The sequence below is a fragment of the Hemitrygon akajei genome, chromosome 25 (genome assembly GCF_048418815.1).
Source record: "Hemitrygon akajei chromosome 25, sHemAka1.3, whole genome shotgun sequence".
Lineage (NCBI taxonomy): Eukaryota > Metazoa > Chordata > Chondrichthyes > Myliobatiformes > Dasyatidae > Hemitrygon > Hemitrygon akajei.
The window spans coordinates 8,398,780-8,421,761 of record NC_133148.1 but is presented as its reverse complement, the minus strand read 5'-3'; the positions used below and the strand labels follow the sequence as shown (position 1 = coordinate 8,421,761).

At 43.4% G+C, this 22,982-nt stretch overlaps 1 protein-coding gene across 5 annotated transcripts in view; it reads left to right on the top strand.

Moving 5' to 3' along the window:
• The window catches only part of LOC140716364 (metastasis-associated protein MTA1-like), a 172,590-nt gene that overhangs the window by 32,978 nt on the left and 116,630 nt on the right, over positions 1 to 22,982 (top strand). For all 5 annotated transcript variants that reach the window (XM_073029028.1, XM_073029029.1, XM_073029027.1 and 2 more), the window contains exon 2: positions 1,710 to 1,777. In XM_073029028.1, the coding sequence (XP_072885129.1) occupies positions 1,710 to 1,777 (68 nt within the window). The remainder of the gene's footprint in view (positions 1 to 1,709; positions 1,778 to 22,982) is intronic.

Sequence of the window (22,982 nt, the reverse complement as noted above, 5' to 3'; positions counted from 1 at the left end):
TCTCTCTCTCTCTCTCTCTCCACCCCCCCCCCCCCCCCACAATTCTGACCAGATTTCCAGTCCCTGTTGCTGAAAAATATCACCATAACATGATGTTGCCTGCACCATACTTTACAGTAGGGATGCTGTTACCTCGCTGATGTGCGGTGTTAGATTTACACTACACGCACTGCTTAGTGTTGAAGCCAAAATGTTCCACTTTTGTCTCATTCAACCACAAATCATCTTCCACATCTGAACAGTTTTCTCTGACGCTTTGCAAAGTCATTATGGGGAAGGATGTGATTTCTTTTTAAGCCAGAGCTGCTTCTTGCCAGTCTACCAGGAATACCCTTTTTGTGTAACGCGTTAGTGAAGCTGTGAATTTCATCTTCAGTTGCACCCACTAACTTATGCATCTCACTCAGAGAGATGTCACAGTAGCCTCTCTTACAAGTGCTAGTCTACTCCAGTGATGAAGTTTAGAGGGGCGGCCTGATCTAGGCAGTGTGATTTCTTATTTTTTCTACTTGTTCATGATGGAATGCTTAAGGTTGAGGTATGGTCAGTATCTTTTCCTACCCCAGATTTCTGCTTCTCTGTTTGTCTGGCTTGTCTTGAATGCTCTAGTCTTCATTTTGGTTTAGTCTGTTGAAAATCTACCAGACTTTTGGACTTTGGGGGTTATTTATTCTTTTGAATTTATTGAAAACAGGCTATCCTCTAATTTTCTACTTCAAACAAATTTGGTGAGTTGGTAAGGTAATACAGTATATTGCACCTAAGGAAAGTTAGCGTAGTAATTGCAAAGGGGATGAATACTTTTTCTGGCCTCTAAATTTTGGATTTTACTATTTTAGTAAATTGTTGACAGGTTTTGGAATTTTTCTATTTATTTGACATACTGCATTATGTTTTGTAGATTAACTCAAATAGTTTTAAATTTAGAAAACGAGACAGTAAAATGTGAAAATAGTTGTGGGGGTTGAATACCTTTTCAAGGCACTGTACCTGTATAGTGCCAATGGTGTCAGTTTAAGGCTAATAGTTCTAATTTTATATTACATCTTTCATTTCTTCCCGTGTTTGAATTCAAAAGTGAGATTATGTTAGATGGTGCTTTTATAACTAGTACTAACATGATAGGTCAAATATTTCCCTCCCATGCCATAAATTTCTGGTTGTGCAGTTAGGACTTTAGGCTACTGTAACTTTGGCTGCATAAAATCAACATCCATCCAGGAGCATAATTACTGAAATGTCCTTAGAAACTTGCAAATGTATTTGATCTGTTTAATAAACATAAGATTCTGCAGATGCTGGATACGCAGAACAACACACAGAAAGCTGAAGGAACTCAGCAGGTCAGGCAGCATCTGTGAAAATGAATAAACGGTTCACAGGGTTTTGGGTTGAGGCCCTTCATCAGGATGACCTGCTGCTGAGTTCCTGCAGCATTTTGTGTGTGTTGCTCTGCCTAATGTTAGCATGAAATATAACTGGGTATGGAGGTGATACATTTGTCAGACTAATTTGTAATGACGAACTTCTGTTAAATTTCAGTGAGCGTGACATTGTTGTTAAATAATATCAGTAATAATATTAATGCTGACCCTCCACTCCTAGCTCTCCAATCAGATAACTGTTAAATTGCATTAAGGACACTGGAAGAGGAGACAGAAGATCTTAAGTATACTGTCAATAATAAAAGATCTTTCTTTCATTTTCAGATTACGTTTACTTTGAGAATTCATCAAGCAATCCTTTCTTAATCCGAAGAATTGAGGAACTTAATAAGGTACACATTTAGCATTTAAATGAAACCACAGTCAAAGCTAAACTGCCACTTCGAGGAAGCACTAGAAAGCTAGGCAGCAGCTGATTAATGCTTCACTCTGCATTCACTGACTTGATAGGGTGTGCTTGTTCTGAGTTTTTATTGTCGCTTTTCTGTTGCTGAAACAGCAGTTTGTTTCCAGAATTTTCTATTTACTCTGAGCAAAAGCATAAAAATATTTCATTGCAATTACATTTTCTGAAGCTTTTAACATAAATATGTTCATAAAAGAGACTCTGTGGCACTGCAGTACTGTGACTGTTCCTCTGTAACATTGCCTTGTCCTCCTTGGCTTATTCATTCAAACCATCATCCACACTGTTGATAACTGTAAACCCCTCATCCTTCCAGAACTTTTCTTGACTATTTCCTATTCTACACAAACTTGAGTTTATCCAAAAGTCAGCTGTCTGTAGTTTCACATCTTTTTCATTCATCCAGTCCTTCATTATCTCCTAAAGTTAAAAGTAAATTTATTATCAAAGTATATGTATGTTACCTTATGTTACATTGAGGTTCATTGTTTTGCATGCATTTACAGGAAAAAGACTGACAACCAATGTGCAAAAGAAGACCACTATGCAAATAAAAAGTAGTACTGAGGACACGAGTTTAATTGAGTCTGTAGGTTCAGCGTAGTGATGACTGAAGTTATCCACGATGATTCAGAAGCTGATGGTTGTAGGGTAATATCTCTTCCTGAACCTGCTGTTGGACACAAGACTTCTGTACCTCTTGCCTGATGGTAGTAGTGAGAAAAGGAAATGGCTTGGAAGATTGAAATCTTTGTTGATTAATGCTGCTTTTTGTGTCAGCACTTCATGTAAATGTAATCATTGATAGGAAGGGCTTTGCCTGTGATTGAATGGGCTGTGTCCACCACTTGCTGTAGCATTTTCCATTCCTGGGCATTAATGTTTTCATGCCAGGTCATGATGCAGCCAGTCAGGATACTCTCCACTGTGCTTCTCTCGAAGTTTGTCAAAGTTTTAAATGACTTGTCGAATCTGCCCGAATATCTAAGAAAGTAGAGGTGCTGTCATGCATTTTTGTGATGACACTTTTGTGCTGGTCCCAGGACAGATCCTCTGATATGTTAATGGCAAGGAATTTAAAGTTACTGACTCTTCCCATCTCTGTTCTCTTAACTGGCTCAATGACCTCTGTCTGCTTTCACCTGATAATTAGCTCTTTGACTTTGCTGATGTTGAGTGAGAAGTTGTTGCTATGGCACTACTCAACCACATATTCAGTTCTCCCTCTTAAGTGTCAATTTATCACTATCTTTGATTTGGCCAGCAACAGTGGTGTTATCAACAAACTTAAATACAATGTTGGAGCTATAGATAGTCACACAATCATGAAGTATAAATCTCTTAAACCTTATCTTTCAGGATGTCCTTTTAAACTTGGTTGTACTGACTGATATCTATGTGCCTATTTTTTTGCTATGGATTTCTTGTTAAGAGATTGGGACAGTTTTTGCAACTGTCAGTGACTGCTATATGACTTTATTTGTCTCCGCTGCCCACAATTACTCTAGTTATTGGCCCTCTACTTCTACTACTATTATTGATTCCCACTTGTGTGAGTTCCTATAAATGCTGGGAAGTTCTTTTAGCTTGGCTTCTGAGGCTCTATGGTGGCAACTTGTAAGGAGTTCCCATGCTATCAGTTAGAACACGGTCATTTGGATGAGGTGCTTGAGAGGGTTTATGAACAACAGACATCCCAGTATAAATTGGTACCTTTGGGCAGAGGGCTAATGAATTTGTAACCACACACCTGCAGCAGTGACTGTTCTACATTTCAAATTGGAGTTTGTATGAGATTATCATGTGTTTGATATTGAACACCGTTATTTTTAGCTACGCAAAATGCTGGAGGAACTCAACAGGTCAGTCAGCATCTATGGAAATGAATAAACAATCAGTGTTTCAGATTAACCCTGGTCTGAGTTGCTGAGTTCCTCCAGCATTTTGTGTGAAATGTTATTTTTAGTCTGTTTTTGTACAGCATCTCTTTCTCAGTTTCAGTGCATGTGTTCTTTTATCTGGATAGCTTTTGTGTGTCTGTTTGTTAAATAGGCTAATTGGTCCTTAAGTGTGCTCATAGCATTCAGAAATCCAGAGCTGGTTCTAGTGATTACAAAACCAGTGCTGGAAGAACCCCAGATCAGGCAACATTGGAAAAGTGGGCTAATATTTTATGTTCTTTTGCAACATAATCGATTTAAAGTATTGTTTCTTTTTCTCTCTCCATAGTTGCTACCTGCCCTGCTGAGTGCTATCCTTCATTTTTCATTTCCTGTTTCCAGCATTGTGATTTTAGGTTTCTATTCTTACCTGTTTAAAGCAGTTGTGATTTTTTTTTCTTTTGCTGTAATAATTGGGTGGGCAAGGGTGTTCAAGGCAGTGTACTTTGATTCCAGAGCTGCAAAAGGTGGAAGCTCTGTGGACTGTCTTTATGCACAGGTGTCTTTATTGGTGGTAGGAGAAACCTTTTACTGTGTTAGAAACATGCCGTATTGTATGTTACATGTTAATTTCTAGCATAGGGTGTGCCTGAACTATTGCTAGGAGGCGTGTTAGTGCTGAATAAATGAGACAATTGCACTGGCTAAAAGATAAATATTGGAAATGGCTGGCTGAACACTAATAAACAAATATTTCAGGTCAGCATTTGTTTGAAGGGAAGGCATTTAACTGAAGTACCATCTCTTCCGCACACTTCAGAAGCTGCCTTACTGAGTAATTAAAGCATTTTCTACTTGTTTATAGTGGCTTTCCTCATGCAGTTATTTTTTCCCCAAATTACAATCACAATATATCACTCTAAAAATATCCATGACTGTTTCAATATAGGATGCATCAAAAAGGAACACTGATATCCTCTTCTAAATCATCTATTGGTCTGAAATTATTGTAAAAGAATATTTTTTAAAAATTGTGATCCTAATGCTGACAGATGGGATTAATGTAGATGGGCAAATGAGTTGGCATGGTGGTGGAGGTCCTAAGGTGCTGTATGACTTGAAGGAAATGTAATGAATGGGTCGGGCCTTAAAGAATGTTGAATATCTCAGTGCACAAGAGTCCCTGAAAGTGGCAGTGCAGTAAGTAAAGGGGTGAAGAAAGTATATGACATGCTTACTTCCATTAACTTGGCGCACGGAATACAAGAGCAGGAATGTTATGATATAGCTTTATTAAACTTTGGTTTGGCACAGTTTTGGTCACCACTTTGTACTGGAGTGTGTGCTGAAGTGATTGACCATAACATTGCCAAGGTTGGAATGTTATAATTGTGAGGACAAACTGGATAAGTGGTATTATTTTACTTGGGGTGAAGAAGACTGAGGGGGGACCTAGTGAAGGTATGTACAATCATGCCAGTCAAGGAGTAGGTAGTGGGAAAAATTTCCCCCTTGTCAAAGGTGTCTAAAGCCCAAGAATATAGGTTTGGGTTAGACACGGAGGAAATTTGAGGAAGAAGCTTATAGTTCAGAGGGTGGTTTGGATTTGGAACATGATGCCTCAATGAATAATTGGAGGGAAAGGCATTCTCACAATGTTTAATAATAAAAGATTTATGATTAACAAATAGATTTAGTATAGATTGGTCTTTGATGAACACTGAGCATTAGGGCTCTTTCTGTGCTGCATGACGAACTAATGAGGCCAGTAATACTAGTGCTTGAGTGTTTTAGTGTGAAACTGGTATCAATGTTGTGCATTGATTGGTTTCTTACAGCGATGTTGGCATGTAAAGCAAGTCCCTGGCCTTTGCTTTGCATTCCATCTCTACTTGGCCACAGAAGCAAGATTAAAATCAGTTCAATATGGAGAATTACAAGGTCAGAACAAGGTTCTGTCAGTGTTGCAGCATTCCCCAGAGTAACTTTAAGAAGACGTTGGTTATGATTGTTGTCTTCATTGCTTTTTAGTAGCATTTTCTGCATTCTTTTGTAGCTGGTTGTTCTTCTACTATAATCTGATGAATGATGTTGGGAAACATGCAAGCAGGCTTTAATTTAAATGTGATATTGTGTGCTGTTTCAGTATTTATTTTTATCTGAATCTGCATACTTAATGATCCAGTGAATATATCTGGTCATTGCTAACTTGGTTGGTTGTGCATCTTTCTAATATTGCACTTTCAGAAGATTAATCATCCATTTATGGTAATTTGCAGAAGTTATACATGGAAAACAAATTAACGTGCAGCTGCAGTACATAATGTAATTAGAATTTTGATCTTTATTGCAACATGGATGGAAGATGTAGGAGATTTTATCTATTCCTATTGGTAAGACTGAACCTGGGGTATTGTATACAGTTTTGATCTAGATTGAAGGAGGGGTACATTTGTATTGGAGGCAGTTTAGCAAAAACTCATTAAATGGGTTATGGATGTTGTGTCTTACCTGGAAAGGTTGAGCAATTTGGGCCCATGTTAGTGTTCAGAAAAATAAGAACTAACCTTATTGAAGCACAGCACTCTGATCAAGGTAGTTGCCATTTCCTTTATGGAACAAGGGTGCATGGTTTAAGTGGTAATCCATTTGAGACAAAGATGAGAAGAAATATTTTTCTGAAGGTCATAAACATTTGGAATGCATTACCTTTTCAGAGATGTGGAGACCAAGACAATTAATATATTTAAAACTTTTGTTAAAGGCTCTAGTGATTACAATTATAGGCAGTCCTCAAGTTTTATACAAGGGTTCTATTCCTGAGAAGTATCAGTAAGCTTCCGGAGAAATCAAAAACATCTGTTTTTTACTTCGCTCTACAGACACTGGCTATTATTTCATTGAATAATTACCCTAATACTACCAATAATTAAAGTAATCAGTTCCCTTATCTGAAAATTTCTGAATTCCAAAAAATGTTTGAGCACTGACATGATGTAACAAATGGAAAATTCCACAAGATGGTGGGAAGGTTCCCAGGCAATGCACAGGGTCTCTGCACCACAGACAGTTCTTAGAAATGACCTCAAATATGTCATGAACAGGAGTTAATGAAAATAGAAAAACACTGCTGAAAGTGAAAAATGAAGACCTCAAGTGTATATTGAAAGAGTGGATTTGTCAGTGTTGGTGTGAGCATAACGTCACTTAACAGTATACTGATCATGAAACGAGGAAAGATCTCACACTCTGAACTGAAAATTGAAGGCAATTGTAAATATTCAGCAGGCTGATTGCAGAATTGTAAGAAAGACATGGTGTTAAATGTTTAATTGTAGTGCTAAAGTGCCTGCTGATCTTGAAGCACCAGAAATAGACTACAATGCTGAATGTTTTTATATCTTACATAAAACAAAAAATACAAATGCACTGTATTTGTACTGTAACCTTTTAATCAAACATGGCATCGTAGGTAGAGACTGAAAGCCTGACGTTATTTGTTGTTTTTCAACAGATGATTCAGGTATTCTCCTGATGCTGCTGTTACCCTGCACCCATCATATTTTGTTATATTAATGTTATGTAATAATTTTGAACAAGTGTACATCAAAGACTGCTAACAGTAGCATATAAATTCTGGCAATCCCAAGCTGTCTCATTACCAAAAGTTGCAGTGTCTTCTGTTTTACTTGATTTCCAGCAGTTCTTAGCAGTTAAAAACATTGCTTAACTCTTTCATAGGTTGAACAAAGTTCAACTCCAGTTCCTCTCTGCTTTCAGATTAGATTGACTGCCATCTTCAGCTTCTTTGCTGACCAGATAACCACATTCATCTTGTTTCCAGTGTTCTTACCTGTTTACGTCTCAACTCTTAAAGTTCTGTCCCTGGGGTTGTGCTGTCATTGATATCTTTGACATGCTCATCAAATCTATACTAGTTTCTATTTTTCCTTTTATTTTTTCCTTCCATGTTCTTCATTCCAGTATATCTGTACTGACAACTACCCTTCCCACACCAAAGTGTCTGAAATGTCTTGTCTTCAGCTAAGGATCTTGCTGCCTTGCCTATTGTGATCTTTTACTAACAGCATTCCATTTCATTTATTTAACATCATAATTGGCTGCATGTCCATGTACACCACCCTTCTTTACTGCCACTAAACCTAGCTTCACAATGTGCCCCTAAACAGCCCTGTTAGCTCATGTCCATGCAACGCTAACCTTGCACATTTACCTCAATGTAGTTTAGGAATTGAAATGTTCCTCCCTGGAGAAATTATAATTTAGTTTATCCACATGAGTATGATGCATTCATTACCTAGTGTAACCAAAATGAGATTGAAGAGTGGAGTTGTCAGTCCTGCATTTCTCTTACTGCTTCAATTCTTAACCTTTTTCAACTCTGATCTCTCTCTGCCCTTGCTACCCATTACTTTGTCCAACATTACTTTGTGTCAACTCTGATGCTCATTTTGGCAGGTTATGTTGAAGTCTTCAGCATAATTTTTAACATCACTACCCATGTTTGCACTGGAGAAAAATATCACTTCCTGGGAGATTTTGGATGAATTGTTCTGACCTGATAATTTGTGAGTCCCAGACAATCACAAAAGAAGTTAGAGTTGCTGGGAGGATGGGATGGTGGAGAGGTGTTATGTCTTTCCAGTGCTTATGCTGGGATTTCGTGTGCTACTGCCACATGGTCCTGAGGTTTTTGATAACATCTTGATGCTCATCTCAGTTTTTGAGGAGTTATGCTTCAGGGAATCCCAGGGAGGGATTTTAGACCTATAAGGTATTGAGGCAGTCCCCACATTATTTCATTTTTACTTGCTAATAATTTTCCATGACAGTTTGGAATAGTGTGTCTATTTCTGGAGTTTAGAGTGTGAATCTAAGCAACACACACAAAATGCTGAAGGAACTCAGCAGGCCAGGCAGCATCTACGGAAAAGAGTCGATGTTTCAGGCTGACCCTTCATCAATACTGCAGAAAAGAGATGTGAAGTGGTAAATGCGGGTTCACTTTTAACATTTAAGAAAAACTTGGACAGGTATATGGATGCGAGGTGTATGGAGGGATATGGTCCAGGTGCAGGTCAGTGGGACCAGGCAGAAAAATGGTTCAGCACAGCCAAGAGGGGCCAAAAGGCCTGTTTCTGTGCTGTAATGTTCTATGGTCCTAAGTCAGGCTAGGAAGGTGGTGGGGGGGGGGGGGGGGGGGGAGGAGGATGAAGTACAAGGTCGTATGTGAAAGATGAAATGGGGGGTGAAGTAAAGAGCTGGGAAGTCAATTGGTGAAAGAGATAAAGGGCTGGAGAAGGGGGGAGTTCAGAAGGTCATGGAAGAAAGGGAAAGGGGAGGAGCACTAGAGGAAGGTGATGGGCAGGTGATGTGCCTCCTGTTTCTGCCTCCTATCCAAGAAGCACAAACCTGCTTGTCCGGGTAGATCCATTGTTTCTGCTTGTTCCTACCCCATCGAACTTGTATCTGCATAGTTTGGCTCAGTTTTATTCCCCCCGTTCAGTCCCTTCCTACCTACATCTGTGACACCTCACACGCTCTTGACCTTTTCAATAATTTTAAGTTCCCCACCCCCAATTACCTTATTTTCATTGTGGATGTCTAGTGCCTATACACCTCCATTCCCCCATCAGGAAGGTCTCAAAGCTCTCCATTTCTCTCTAGACACCAGCCCCAACCAGTTTCCCTCCACCACCACTCTCCTCCATCTGGCCGAACTGGTCTTCATGCTCAATAATTTCTCCTTCGGCTCCTCCCATTTCCTTCAACTGAAAGGTGTAGGATATACATGAGCAAGGATATACTGGCTTTGGAGGCAGTGAAGAGGAGGTTCACCAGTTTGATTCCAGAGATGAAGGGGTTAACCTATGAGGCGAGATTGAGTCGCCTGGGACTATACTCTCTGGAATTCAGAAGAATGAGAGGGGATCTTATAGAAGCATACAAAATTTTGAAAGGGATAGATAAAGATAGAAGTAGGAAAGTTGTTTCCATTGGTAGGCGAGACTAGAACTAGGGGACATTGCCTCAAGATTCAGGGGAGAAGATTTAGGACTGAGATATGGAGAAACTATTTTTCCCAGAGAGTGGTGAATCTGTACAATTCTCTGCTCAGGGAAGCAGTTGAGGTTTCTTCACTAAATATATTTAAGATACAGTTAGATAGATTTTTACATAGTAAGAGAATTAAGGGTTATGGGGAAAGGCAGGCAGATGGAGCTGAGTTTATGGACAGTTTATTGAATGTTGGGGCAGGCTTAATGGGCCGGATGGCCTACTCCTGCTTCTATTTCTTATGTAGCCACAGGCACTGGCATGGGTCCTAACTATGCCTGCCTTTTTGTTGGCTACTTGGAACAGGCTGTGGTCTAAGCCTACTCTGGTATCACTCCCCAACTTTTCCTACGCTACATCGTTGACTGCATTGATGCTGCTTCCTGCACCCATGCTGAGCTTGTCGACTTCATCAACTTAGCCTCCAACTTCTACCCTGCCCTCAAATTTATCTGGTCCATTTCTGACACTCCCCTCCCCTTTCTTGATCTCTCTGTCTGTCTATGGAGACAGCTCATCTACTGATGTCTTTTATAAACCCACTAATTCTCACAGCTACCTAGACTATATCTCTTCCCACCCTGTTACTAATAAAAATACCATCCCCTTCTCCCAATTACTCTGTCTCCATCACATCTGCTCTCAGGATGAGACTTTTCATTCCAGAACTAAGGAGATGTCCTCCTTCAAAGAAAGGGGCCTCCCTTCTTCCACCATCAATGCTGTCCTCACCTGCATCTCTTCCATTTTTCACACTCTGCCCCTCACCCCATCCACCTGCCATCCCACCGGTCTCTGCATTCAGCACATAATTCCCTGTAACTTCCGCCATCTCCAATGGGATCTACCATCATGCACAACGTTCAATCACTATTCACTGATCTCCCTCCTTGCAATCAGAACATGTGCCATGTTTGCTCCTCCCTCACTGCCATTCAGGGCCCCAAACCGTCCTTACAGGTCAGGGATACTTCCCCTGTGAGTCTGTTGGAGTCATCTACTGTATCCAGTGCTCCTGGTGTGACTTCCTGTATATTGGTGAGGTAGATTAGGAGAATGCTTTGCCGAGCACCTACACAAAAAGCCCCGGTGGCCACCCATTTTAATTCTACTTCCCATTCGGATGTCAATCCATGGCCTCCTCTATTGTTGCGATGAATCCACACTCGGGTTGGAGGAGCGACACCTTGTATTCTGTCTGGGTAGCCTCCAACCTGATTGCATGTATGTTAATTTCTTGAATTTCCAGTAATTGTCCCACCCCCTCTCCTTCACCATTCCCCATTCCCATTTCCCCCTCTCACTGTATCACCTTACTTGCCCATCACCTCCCTCTGGTGCTCCTTTCTTCCATGGCCTTCTGTCCTCTCCTATTAGATTCCCTCTTCTCCTGCCCTTTAACTCTTTCACCAATCAACTTAGCAGTTTTTTTTACTTCACTCCTCCCCCCTCCTAGTTTCACCCATCACCTACCACCTTGTACTACCTCCTCCTCCTCCTCAACCCTCTTACTGACTCATCATCTTTTTTCTTCTCCAGTCTTGATGAAGGGTCTCGGCTCTAAACGTCAACGTTTAGTCTTTTTTATAGATGCTTCCTGGGCTGTTGAGTTCCTGCAGCACTTAATGTGTGTTGCTTAAGTGAATTCCTGGCCCAGTGTAATTACCACCTTAGTGCTGAGGATGTGTGGAATATTTGCAGTTGATTCAGAGAATTTTGTGGAGATGTACAGCTGGAGTCCAGTGTGCAGTTCTGATTACCACACTGCAGGAAGGACATGATTACTTTGGAGAAGGTGCAGCGGCGATTTACCAGGAGTTGCAAGAGAAGAAGCAGTACAGCTACAAGGAGAGACTGAGGAGGCTTTATGTGTTTTGTTATGGGTGAGGCTGAGTGGAGAGGAGAATCTGATTGAGACATGCAAAATTTTAGGTAGTTAAAATCTATTTACCAAAGTAGAGAAGCTGAAGACTATAAGGCACGGGTTTAGAGAAAGGGATCACAGTGCTAGGTTTAGAGAAGGGGATCACAGTGCTCGGTTTAGAGAAGGGGATCACGGTGCTAGGTTTAGAGAAGGGGATCACGGTGCTAGGTTTAGAGAAGGGGATCACAGTGCTCGGTTTAGAGAAGGGGATCACAGTGCTCGGTTTAGAGAAGGGGATCACAGTGCTCGGTTTAGAGAAGGGGATCACAGTGCTCGGTTTAGAGAAGGGGATCACAGTGCTCGGTTTAGAGAAGGGGATCACAGTGCTCGGTTTAGAGAAGGGGATCACAGTGCTCGGTTTAGAGAAGGGGATCACAGTGCTCGGTTTAGAGAAGGGGATCACAGTGCTCGGTTTAGAGAAGGGGATCACAGTGCTCGGTTTAGAGAAGGGGATCACAGTGCTCGGTTTAGAGAAGGGGATCACAGTGCTCGGTTTAGAGAAGGGGATCACAGTGCTCGGTTTAGAGAAGGGGATCACAGTGCTCGGTTTAGAGAAGGGGATCACAGTGCTAGGTTTAGAGAAGGGGATCACAGTGCTCGGTTTAGAGAAGGGGATCACACGCTCGGTTTAGAGAAGGGGATCACACGCTCGGTTTAGAGAAGGGGATCACAGTGCTAGGTTTAGAGAAGGGGATCACAGTGTTCGGTTTAGAGAAGGGGATCACAGTACTAGGTTTAGAGAAGGGGATCACAGTGCTCTGTTTAGAGAAGGGGATCACAGTGCTCTGTTTAGAGAAGGGGATCACAGTGCTCTGTTTAGAGAAGGGGATCACAGTGCTAGGTTTAGAGAAGGGGATCACAGTGCTAGGTTTAGAGAAGGGGATCACAGTGGTAGGTTTAGACAAGGGGAACGCAGTGCTCGGTTTAGAAAAGGGGATCGCAGTGCTAGGTTTAGAGAAGGGGAACGCAGTGCTAGGTTTAGAGAAGGGGAACACAGTGCTCGGTTTAGAGAAGGGGAACACAGTGCTCGGTTTAGAGAAGGGGAACACAGTGCTCGGTTTAGAGAAGGGGAACACAGTGCTCGGTTTAGAGAAGGGGAACACAGTGCTCGGTTTAGAGAAGGGGATCACAGTGCTAGGTTTAGAGAAGGGGATCACAGTGCTAGGTTTAGAGAAGGGGATCACTGCTCGGTTTAGAGAAGGGAAACACGGTGCTCGGTTTAGAGAAGGGGATCACGGTGCTCGGTTTAGAGAAGGGGAACACGGTGCTCGGTTTAGAGAAGGGGAACACGGTGCTCGGTTTAGAGAAGGGGAACACGGTGCTCGGTTTAGAGAAGGGGAACACGGTGCTCGGTTTAGAGAAGGGGATCACACGCTCGGTTTAGAGAAGGGGATCACAGTGCTAGGTTTAGAGAAGGGGATCACAGTGTTCGGTTTAGAGAAGGGGATCACAGTACTAGGTTTAGAGAAGAGGATCACAGTGCTAGGTTTAGAGAAGGGGATCACAGTGCTAGGTTTAGAGAAGGGGATCACAGTGCTCTGTTTAGAGAAGGGGATCACAGTGCTAGGTTTAGAGAAGGGGATCACAGTGGTAGGTTTAGAGAAGGGGAACGCAGTGCTAGGTTTAGAGAAGGGGAACACAGTGCTCGGTTTAGAGAAGGGGAACACAGTGCTCGGTTTAGAGAAGGGGAACACAGTGCTCGGTTTAGAGAAGGGGATCACAGTGCTCAGTTTAGAGAAGGGGATCACAGTGCTAGGTTTAGAGAAGGGGATCACAGTGCTAGGTTTAGAGAAGGGAAACACGGTGCTCGGTTTAGAGAAGGGGATCACGGTGCTCGGTTTAGAGAAGGGGAACACGGTGCTAGGTTTAGAGAAGGGGAACACGGTGCTCGGTTTAGAGAAGGGGAACACGGTGCTCGGTTTAGAGAAGGGGAACACGGTGCTCGGTTTAGAGAAGGGGAACACGGTGCTCGGTTTAGAGAAGGGGAACACGGTGCTAGGTTTAGAGAAGGGGATCACAGTGCTCGGTTTAGAGAAGGGGATCACACGCTCGGTTTAGAGAAGGGGATCACGGTGCTCGGTTTAGAGAAGGGGAACACGGTGCTCGGTTTAGAGAAGGGGATCACAGTGCTCGGTTTAGAGAAGGGGATCACAGTGCTAGGTTTAGAGAAGGGGATCACAGTGCTAGGTTTAGAGAAGGGGATCACAGTGCTCGGTTTAGAGAAGGGGATCACAGTGCTCGGTTTAGAGAAGGGGATCACAGTGCTCGGTTTAGAGAAGGGGATCACAGTGCTCGGTTTAGAGAAGGGGATCACAGTGCTAGGTTTAGAGAAGGGGATCACAGTGCTAGGTTTAGAGAAGGGGATCACTGCTCGGTTTAGAGAAGGGAAACACGGTGCTCGGTTTAGAGAAGGGGATCACGGTGCTCGGTTTAGAGAAGGGGAACACGGTGCTAGGTTTAGAGAAGGGGAACACGGTGCTCGGTTTAGAGAAGGGGAACACGGTGCTCGGTTTAGAGAAGGGGAACACGGTGCTCGTTTAGAGAAGGGGAACACGGTGCTCGGTTTAGAGAAGGGGAACACGGTGCTCGGTTTAGAGAAGGGGAACACGGTGCTCGGTTTAGAGAAGGGGATCACAGTGCTCGGTTTAGAGAAGGGGATCACACGCTCGGTTTAGAGAAGGGGATCACGGTGCTCGGTTTAGAGAAGGGGAACACGGTGCTCGGTTTAGAGAAGGGGATCACAGTGCTAGGTTTAGAGAAGGGGATCACAGTGCTAGGTTTAGAGAAGGGGATCACAGTGCTCGGTTTAGAGAAGGGGATCACAGTGCTAGGTTTAGAGAAGGGGATCACAGTGCTAGGTTTAGAGAAGGGGATCACAGTGCTCGGTTTAGAGAAGGGGATCACAGTGCTAGGTTTAGAGAAGGGGATCACAGTGCTCGGTTTAGAGAAGGGGATCACAGTGCTCGGTTTAGAGAAGGGGATCACAGTGCTAGGTTTAGAGAAGGGGATCACAGTGCTCGGTTTAGAGAAGGGGATCACACGCTCGGTTTAGAGAAGGGGATCACAGTGCTAGGTTTAGAGAAGGGGATCACAGTGTTCGGTTTAGAGAAGGGGATCACAGTACTAGGTTTAGAGAAGGGGATCACAGTGCTAGGTTTAGAGAAGGGGATCACAGTGCTCTGTTTAGAGAAGGGGATCACAGTGCTCTGTTTAGAGAAGGGGATCACAGTGCTAGGTTTAGAGAAGGGGATCACAGTGGTAGGTTTAGAGAAGGGGAACACAGTGCTCGGTTTAGAAAAGGGGATCGCAGTGCTAGGTTTAGAGAAGGGGAACGCAGTGCTAGGTTTAGAGAAGGGGAACACAGTGCTCGGTTTAGAGAAGGGGAACACAGTGCTCGGTTTAGAGAAGGGGATCACAGTGCTAGGTTTAGAGAAGGGGATCACAGTGCTAGGTTTAGAGAAGGGGATTACTGCTCGGTTTAGAGAAGGGAAACACGGTGCTCGGTTTAGAGAAGGGGATCACGGTGCTCGGTTTAGAGAAGGGGAACACGGTGCTAGGTTTAGAGAAGGGGAACACGGTGCTCGGTTTAGAGAAGGGGAACACGGTGCTCGGTTTAGAGAAGGGGAACACGGTGCTCGGTTTAGAGAAGGGGAACACGGTGCTCGGTTTAGAGAAGGGGAACACGGTGCTCGGTTTAGAGAAGGGGAACACGGTGCTCGGTTTAGAGAAGGGGAACACGGTGCTCGGTTTAGAGAAGGGGAACACGGTGCTCGGTTTAGAGAAGGGGAACACGGTGCTAGGTTTAGAGAAGGGGAACACGGTGCTCGGTTTAGAGAAGGGGAACACGGTGCTCGGTTTAGAGAAGGGGAACACGGTGCTCGGTTTAGAGAAGGGGAACACGGTGCTCGGTTTAGAGAAGGGGAACACGGTGCTCGGTTTAGAGAAGGGGAACACGGTGCTCGGTTTAGAGAAGGGGAACACGGTGCTAGGTTTAGAGAAGGGGATCACGGTGCTCGGTTTAGAGAAGGGGATCACACGCTCGGTTTAGAGAAGGGGATCACGGTGCTCGGTTTAGAGAAGGGGATCACGGTGCTAGGTTTAGAGAAGGGGATCACAGTGCTCGGTTTAGAGAAGGGGATCACAGTGCTAGGTTTAGAGAAGGGGATCACAGTGCTAGGTTTAGAGAAGGGGATCACAGTGCTCGGTTTAGAGAAGGGGATCACAGTGCTCGGTTTAGAGAAGGGGATCACAGTGCTCGGTTTAGAGAAGGGGATCACAGTGCTCGGTTTAGAGAAGGGGATCACGGTGCTCGGTTTAGAGAAGGGGATCACGGTGCTCGGTTTAGAGAAGGGGATCACGGTGCTCGGTTTAGAGAAGGGGATCACGGTGCTCGGTTTAGAGAAGGGGATCACGGTGCTCGGTTTAGAGAAGGGGATCACGGTGCTCGGTTTAGAGAAGGGGAACACGGTGCTCGGTTTAGAGAAGGGGATCACAGTGCTAGGTTTAGAGAAGGGGATCACAGTGCTCGGTTTAGAGAAGGGGATCACGGTGCTAGGTTTAGAGAAGGGGATCACGGTGCTCGGTTTAGAGAAGGGGATCACGGTGCTCGGTTTAGAGAAGGGGATCACGGTGCTCGGTTTAGAGAAGGGGATCACGGTGCTCGGTTTAGAGAAGGGGATCACGGTGCTAGGTTTAGAGAAGGGGATCACGGTGCTCGGTTTAGAGAAGGGGATCACGGTGCTCGGTTTAGAGAAGGGGATCACGGTGCTCGGTTTAGAGAAGGGGATCACGGTGCTCGGTTTAGAGAAGGGGATCACGGTGCTAGGTTTAGAGAAGGGGAACACGGTGCTAGGTTTAGAGAAGGGGATCACGGTGGTAGGTTTAGAGAAGGGAATCACGGTGGTAGGTTTTGAGAAGGGGAACACGGTGCTAGGTTTAGAGAAGGGGATCACGGTGCTAGGTTTAGAGAAGGGGATCACGGTGCTAGGTTTAGAGAAGGGGATCACGGTGCTAGGTTTAGAGAAGGGGATCACGGTGCTAGGTTTAGAGAAGGGGAACACGGTGCTCGGTTTAGAGAAGGGGATCACGGTGCTAGGTTTAGAGAAGGGGAACACGGTGCTCGGTTTAGAGAAGGGGATCACAGTGGTAGGTTTAGAGAAGGGGATCACAGTGGTAGGTTTAGAGAAGGGGATCACAGTGGCAGGTTTAGAGAAGGGGATCACAGTGGCAGGTTTAGAGAAGGGGATCACAGTGGCAGGTTTAGAGAAGGGGATCACAGTGGCAGGTTTAGAGAAGGGGATCACAGTGGCAGGTTTAGAGAAGGGGATCACAGTGGCAGGTTTAGAGAAGGGGATCACAGTGGCAGGTTTAGAGAAGGGGATCACAGTGGCAGGTTTAGAGAAGGGGATCACAGTGGCAGGTTTAGAGAAGGGGATCACAGTGGCAGGTTTAGAGAAGGGGATCACAGTGGTAGGTTTAGAGAACGGGATCACAGTGGTAGGTTTAGAGAAGGGGATCACAGTGCTCAGTAGAACACAACAAAACACAACACAAGCACCAAAACAAGCCCCTTTCCTGCTTCCATCCCAATACACAAGGACAGTCATCCAGTCTGTCGCCTTTGGCCATCGGGCTTCGACTTCTAGATTTCTGATCGCTCTTCGGACACTGATAGTTGGTACCATCCTGTGTTGGGACCTCAAACCCCAGGCTCTAACTCTGTCTAATGTTGACAATATACACAACTGGCCAGCTCTTGACTTCTCACACTGACCTCTAACTCCATATCTCTGACCATAAAATGATCTTTAACCTCTCCACATCACTGCCCTAAACTCCAGCCTGACCCCTAATTCCCCTCTGTTCCCCAAACCATCCCTATAACTTACAAAAAAGTGAAGTCTGAGCCATGATCTCGGAGATTACAGCTGGATGCTATCTTGGAAAAAAAATGCTATTTCTTCAGCATCAAATGATTCAAACAATTTAACTAGGCAGTGAGCTGAGTAAGAGCAAAAGCTGACCTCGTATATCAAACCTTATAGCAAAGGAAAGTTTTGAATTGAATTCCATACACTGCAATTCTACATATGCACATGAACTATATTCTGGTAAATGTGATCATCTCTGCTTGGGTTGGAGTTCCTCCATTCCAACAACCCTGTCTGTCTAATGGACTTAAAATTGACAATACACATAAAATGCTGGAGGAACGCAGCAGATCAGGCAGCATAAATGAAAATGAATAAATAATCAAGGTTTTGGGCTGAGACACTTCATCAGGATTGGACAGGAAGGAAGAAGATGCCAGAGTAAAAAGGTGGGGCAAGATGGAGGATAAGGGAGGTGAAAGGTGAAGTCAGGTGGGTGGGAAAGGTAAGAGGCTGCAGAAAGAGGAATCTGATAGGAGAGGAGAGTGGACCATGGGGGAGAAAGGGAAGCAGGAGGGGCACCAGGGGGAGGTGATAGATAGTTGAGAAGAGGCAAGAGAGCAAGTGAGGAGTGAAAGAAGAGGGGAGGGGATGAGAGGAAAAAGAAAATGACCGGAAGGAGAAATCGATGTTCATGCCACTAGGTTGGAGGCTTCCTAGACGGAGTATGAGGTGTTGCATTGATAGTGGCCTCAGTGTAGCAGAAAAGGAGGCCATAGACTGACGTGTTGGAAATGGAATGGGAATAGAAATTAAAATAGTTGGCCACCGGAAAACTCTGCTTTTGGTGGATAGAGTGGAGGTGTTCAGCAAGGCAACCCAATCTGTGTCAGGTCTTACCAAAGTAGAGGAGGCCTTTTGGTGGATAGAGTGGAGGTGTTCAGCAAGGCAACCCAATCTGTGTCAGGTCTTACCAAAGTAGAGGAGGCCTTTTGGTGGATAGAGTGGAGGTGTTCAGCAAGGCAACCCAATCTGTGTCAGGTCTCACCAAAGTAGAGGAGGCCTTTTGGTGGATAGAGTGGAGGTGTTCAGCAAGGCAACCCAATCTGTGTCAGGTCTTACCAAAGTAGAGGAGGCCTTTTGGTGGATAGAGTGGAGGTGTTCAGCAAGGCAACCCAATCTGTGTCAGGTCTTACCAAAGTAGAGGAGGCCTTTTGGTGGATAGAGTGGAGGTGTTCAGCAAGGCAACCCAATCTGTGTCAGGTCTTACCAAAGTAGAGGAGGCCTTTTGGTGGATAGAGTGGAGGTGTTCAGCAAGGCAACCCAATCTGTGTCAGGTCTCACCAAAGTAGAAGAGGCCGCATTGGGAGCACCGGATGACCCCAACATATTTGCAGGTGAAGTGTTGCCTCACCTGGAAGGACTGTTTGGGCTCTGGATGGAAGTGAGGGAGGTGTTGAATGGGCAGGTGTAGTATTTTTCACTTGCAGGGATAAGTGCCAGGAAGGAGATTAGTGGGGAGGGATGAATGGACAAGTTGGCTGGAAAATTCTTTAGGACTAAGCTCCATTGCATTGCTGATGCTTTTCCTTAATTAACTTTGCCTATTTCTCCATACCAGGGTTACTTAGTGTGTGGTGTTTATAATTTTTCCAATGCCTGCTAATGTGTATTTAATTTATTTTTTTAGAATAGAGCAAAAGGTGGAAGTTTCAGACAAGCATTATCAAGCAAAACAAAATTTGAAAACTGGAGTATAATAAGATAAGGTATCCAAATAAGCATTGTCTAAAAAAATTAAAAGAAAACCTTCAGAGGATGAAATGAAGATAGTGAAAGAAGTAGATAATTTCAGAGCTTTATAGCTGAAAGCAAGGCTATCAGTGCAGATGAACGAAATTGGGGAATGCTTAAGAGGGTAGAGTTGCAGAAATGCATATAACTAGCATAGTTGAGGGCTAAAGGTAATATAAGTGATTGAGGGATTTGTAAAACAGGAGAAGAATTCTAAAATCTAGGTGTCATGAGAATATGGGTAAACATGCACCAGCCACTGTGCAAGTTAGGATGTTAAGGGCACAGCTTTGGACAATTGAGTTTGAAGAGAGGAACATGAGAAGCTAGCCTGGAGCATAAAAATTCAGATTTTTATGACAACAAAGATCCAAGTCAGAGTCTCAGAAGTAAATGAAATAAGTCCATGTAATATGGAAATCATGAGTCTTGGACCTTTGATCAAATTTCACAAAGCTTTGAAATGCTTAATTTATATTCATGAAGTTGCATGGCAGAAGGGTGGAAATGGTGACGAAGTTATGGAATATGATAGAAACTGCAGACAGTCTTTTCATTCTGTCTTTGGTGTTAGAAAGGCAGTCAATGGCCAAAACCCAAGCAAAATGCTGTTGATGCTAGAAATTGAAATGATAACAAACAACTTTGGGGTAGAGACCAGGAAGATACATCAAGTATTGAAGGAAAATTAAGGTAATTGTGTAGGTAGAACAAACACAGGAATGTCAAAGTCTATGTGAGGGAAGGAAAATTAAATTGCATTTTATGTTAGGTGCCTGATCTGTAACTTTGATCTGTAACGTTGAAATACCAATGAGGTTCATTATCACAGTAATAAGGGAGGATATCCTGCAAGGCCTTTCAAATGAGGCCATATAGTGGACCTTAATATCAAAAAGGGGTAATCATTTTGAGAACATGCTACAGAATTTCTAGTCAGTGAGGACCAGTTATGTACATAAGCTACAGAGATTCAAAATTAATAGGGTTTCAGAGAATATCAACTTTTCCAATATTAGCTTGAGACTGCTTGTGGGGAAGTATCATAAGACAGACCTGACACATGTTGACTGGGGGGGTGGGGAAATTACATAGGGGGAAGTTTACAATGAACAAGTGGGAAGCATTTACATGTGAAATAGTGAGAGTTTGGGGCCAGGTTTTTTTTCCTCCTGTAAAGGTGAAAGAATGCTATCAGAATCAAGCTTGATATCACCTGCTTATGTCATGAAATGTTGCTTTGCAGGGGCAGTACATTGCAATATATAATAACAAAACTAAAAAAAAAGTATAAATTAAATAAGTAGAGCAAAAAGAGAACAAGAAAAACTGTGATTGTGTATATTGGTTCATTGTCCATTCTGGAATTTGATGGAGGGGAAGAAGCTGTTGCTGAAATCTTGAATGTGTGTCTTCAGGCTGCTGTACTACCTCCTTGATGGTAGCATTATTAAGAGGGCATGTCCCTGGTGATGGGGGTCCTGAATAACACTGCAGCCTTTAAGCATTGTCTTTTGAACGTGTCCTCAATGCTAGGCAGGTTTGTGACCATGGAGCTGGCTGAATTTGCAGCTTTTTGTGATCCTGTGCAGTTGGCCTCTCCATACCAAACATCTGTAGAAATTTGAGAGTCTGCTGCCATACCAAGTCTCCTCAAACTCCTAATGAATTTTAAATGCTGTCATTCTTGGAGGCACACACTTATCAACACAGGTCTAGGGAACTTTGGATGTCAAAGATAGAAGGCTGATTAAAAAAAAATACAACTGAACAGAACAGCACAGGAACAGGCCATCGGCCCAATGTTGTGCTGAACTAATTAAATTAGTAATGAAATGCCTAAGCTAATCCCTTCTCCCTATACCACCCCTCCACCCCACTGTAAAAAGGGGAAAAAACCCTAACTCACATTTCCTATGAATTGACACTGTCTCAATTAATTTAATCAATTTAATTCAATTAATTTAAATGTAAGCCTTGGTATTAGACATTTTAGACCTAAAAGATACTGGTTGTCTGTTCTATTGATTCTTTTTATTATCTTATAAACCTCTATCAGATCTCCCCTCAGCCTTCGCTGCTCCAGTGAAAGAACCCAAGTTTGTTCAACCCCTTCTTATAGCATGTGTCCTCTAATCCAGGCAGTATTCTGGTATATTTGTTCTGCACCCTCTCTAAATCTTCAACATCTTTCCTATAATGGGTGACCAAAGCTGAATGCAGTATTCCAGATGCAGCCTAAAGTGGACTTTTATAGAGCTACAACATAATTCCCTAACTCCTGAAATCAATTTTTCAGTCTGTCAACATGTAGACTTGGACCACTAGATCCCTCTCTCTGCACATGAGCACTGTTATGGGTCTTGTTAGAGCGTAGTGGTTGATGGGATTTATTCTGGCTTTATGGGGGGGGGGGGGGGGGCTGTAGTATAATCCCATCAGAATGATTGCACCTTTCTTATTTGAGTTCTATCTTTAAAGAATCTGTGGATGAGACCTCCATTGTGTTCCTTGAGTGTAGCTTAGGTATTGTCTGTGATTAATAGTACAGCTTCCTCACCCTCAACCCTTCCTTTACCTCTGTCTTTTTCTAAAAGATCAAAATCTGTTCATTCCTGTCCTCTCGACAGAGTCTGTTATAGCCACAGTATCATAGCTTTATGTACTGTTCAACGCTCTAGATTCATCACCTTTATACATAATACTCCTAATATTAAAATAAACTTCAACTCACCAATCCCATTGTGTCCATTACCTTGATGCTGCCTGTTTTTTGTTGATCATGATATCTATAATTCCTCACAATCCCTCATTCCATCCACTTTCTCACCTGGTGTGGTTTCTAACCCTTTGCCAGTCTAGTTTAAACACTCCTGTGTAGCACCAGTAAATCTCCCGACCAAAATATTGGTTCCTTTTCAGTTTAGGTACAATCCATCCCTCTTGTTTAAGTCACCCTTGCCCCAGAAGAGGTTCTAATGATCCAAAACCTGAAACCTTGCCCACTGTACCACTTCCTTAGCCACTCATTCAATCTTATTACATTCCCTACTAGCATGTGACACAGGGAGTAATTCAGAGACTACTACCTTCAAAGTCCTGCTTTTAGCCTTGAACTCCCTGTCCTCACGATACAGGAGTTGACTATCAGATTCTGCTTAATTTTACTCTTGCCTGCTGAGCCTCAGAGCTAGTCACAGTACCATTGACCTGGCTGTTGCTGCTGTGTCTTCATCAACCATCCCCCCCCTCATTCCTCAGAGTATTAAAAGGGCTTGTTGATGAAAATGGCCACATGCGTCCTCTGCACTGATTGCATACTCCCCTTAGTTTTGGTGGTCACCCATCTGAATCCTGCACCTTGGGTATGGCCATCTTAGCAAGTCTCATGTATGAAGCCTTCAGTTTCTTTAGATGATCCTGATTACCTCCAGATGCACCTCCAGTTCCTTGACCCAGTCTGTCAGGAGTTGCATGTGAGCAACTGACTGCAGATGTAGTCATCAGGGAGACCATGAAGTTCCCTGACTTCTAACATCTTGTAGGAGGAGCATTCCGCTGCTTACACTGAATCAAGGACTAAAG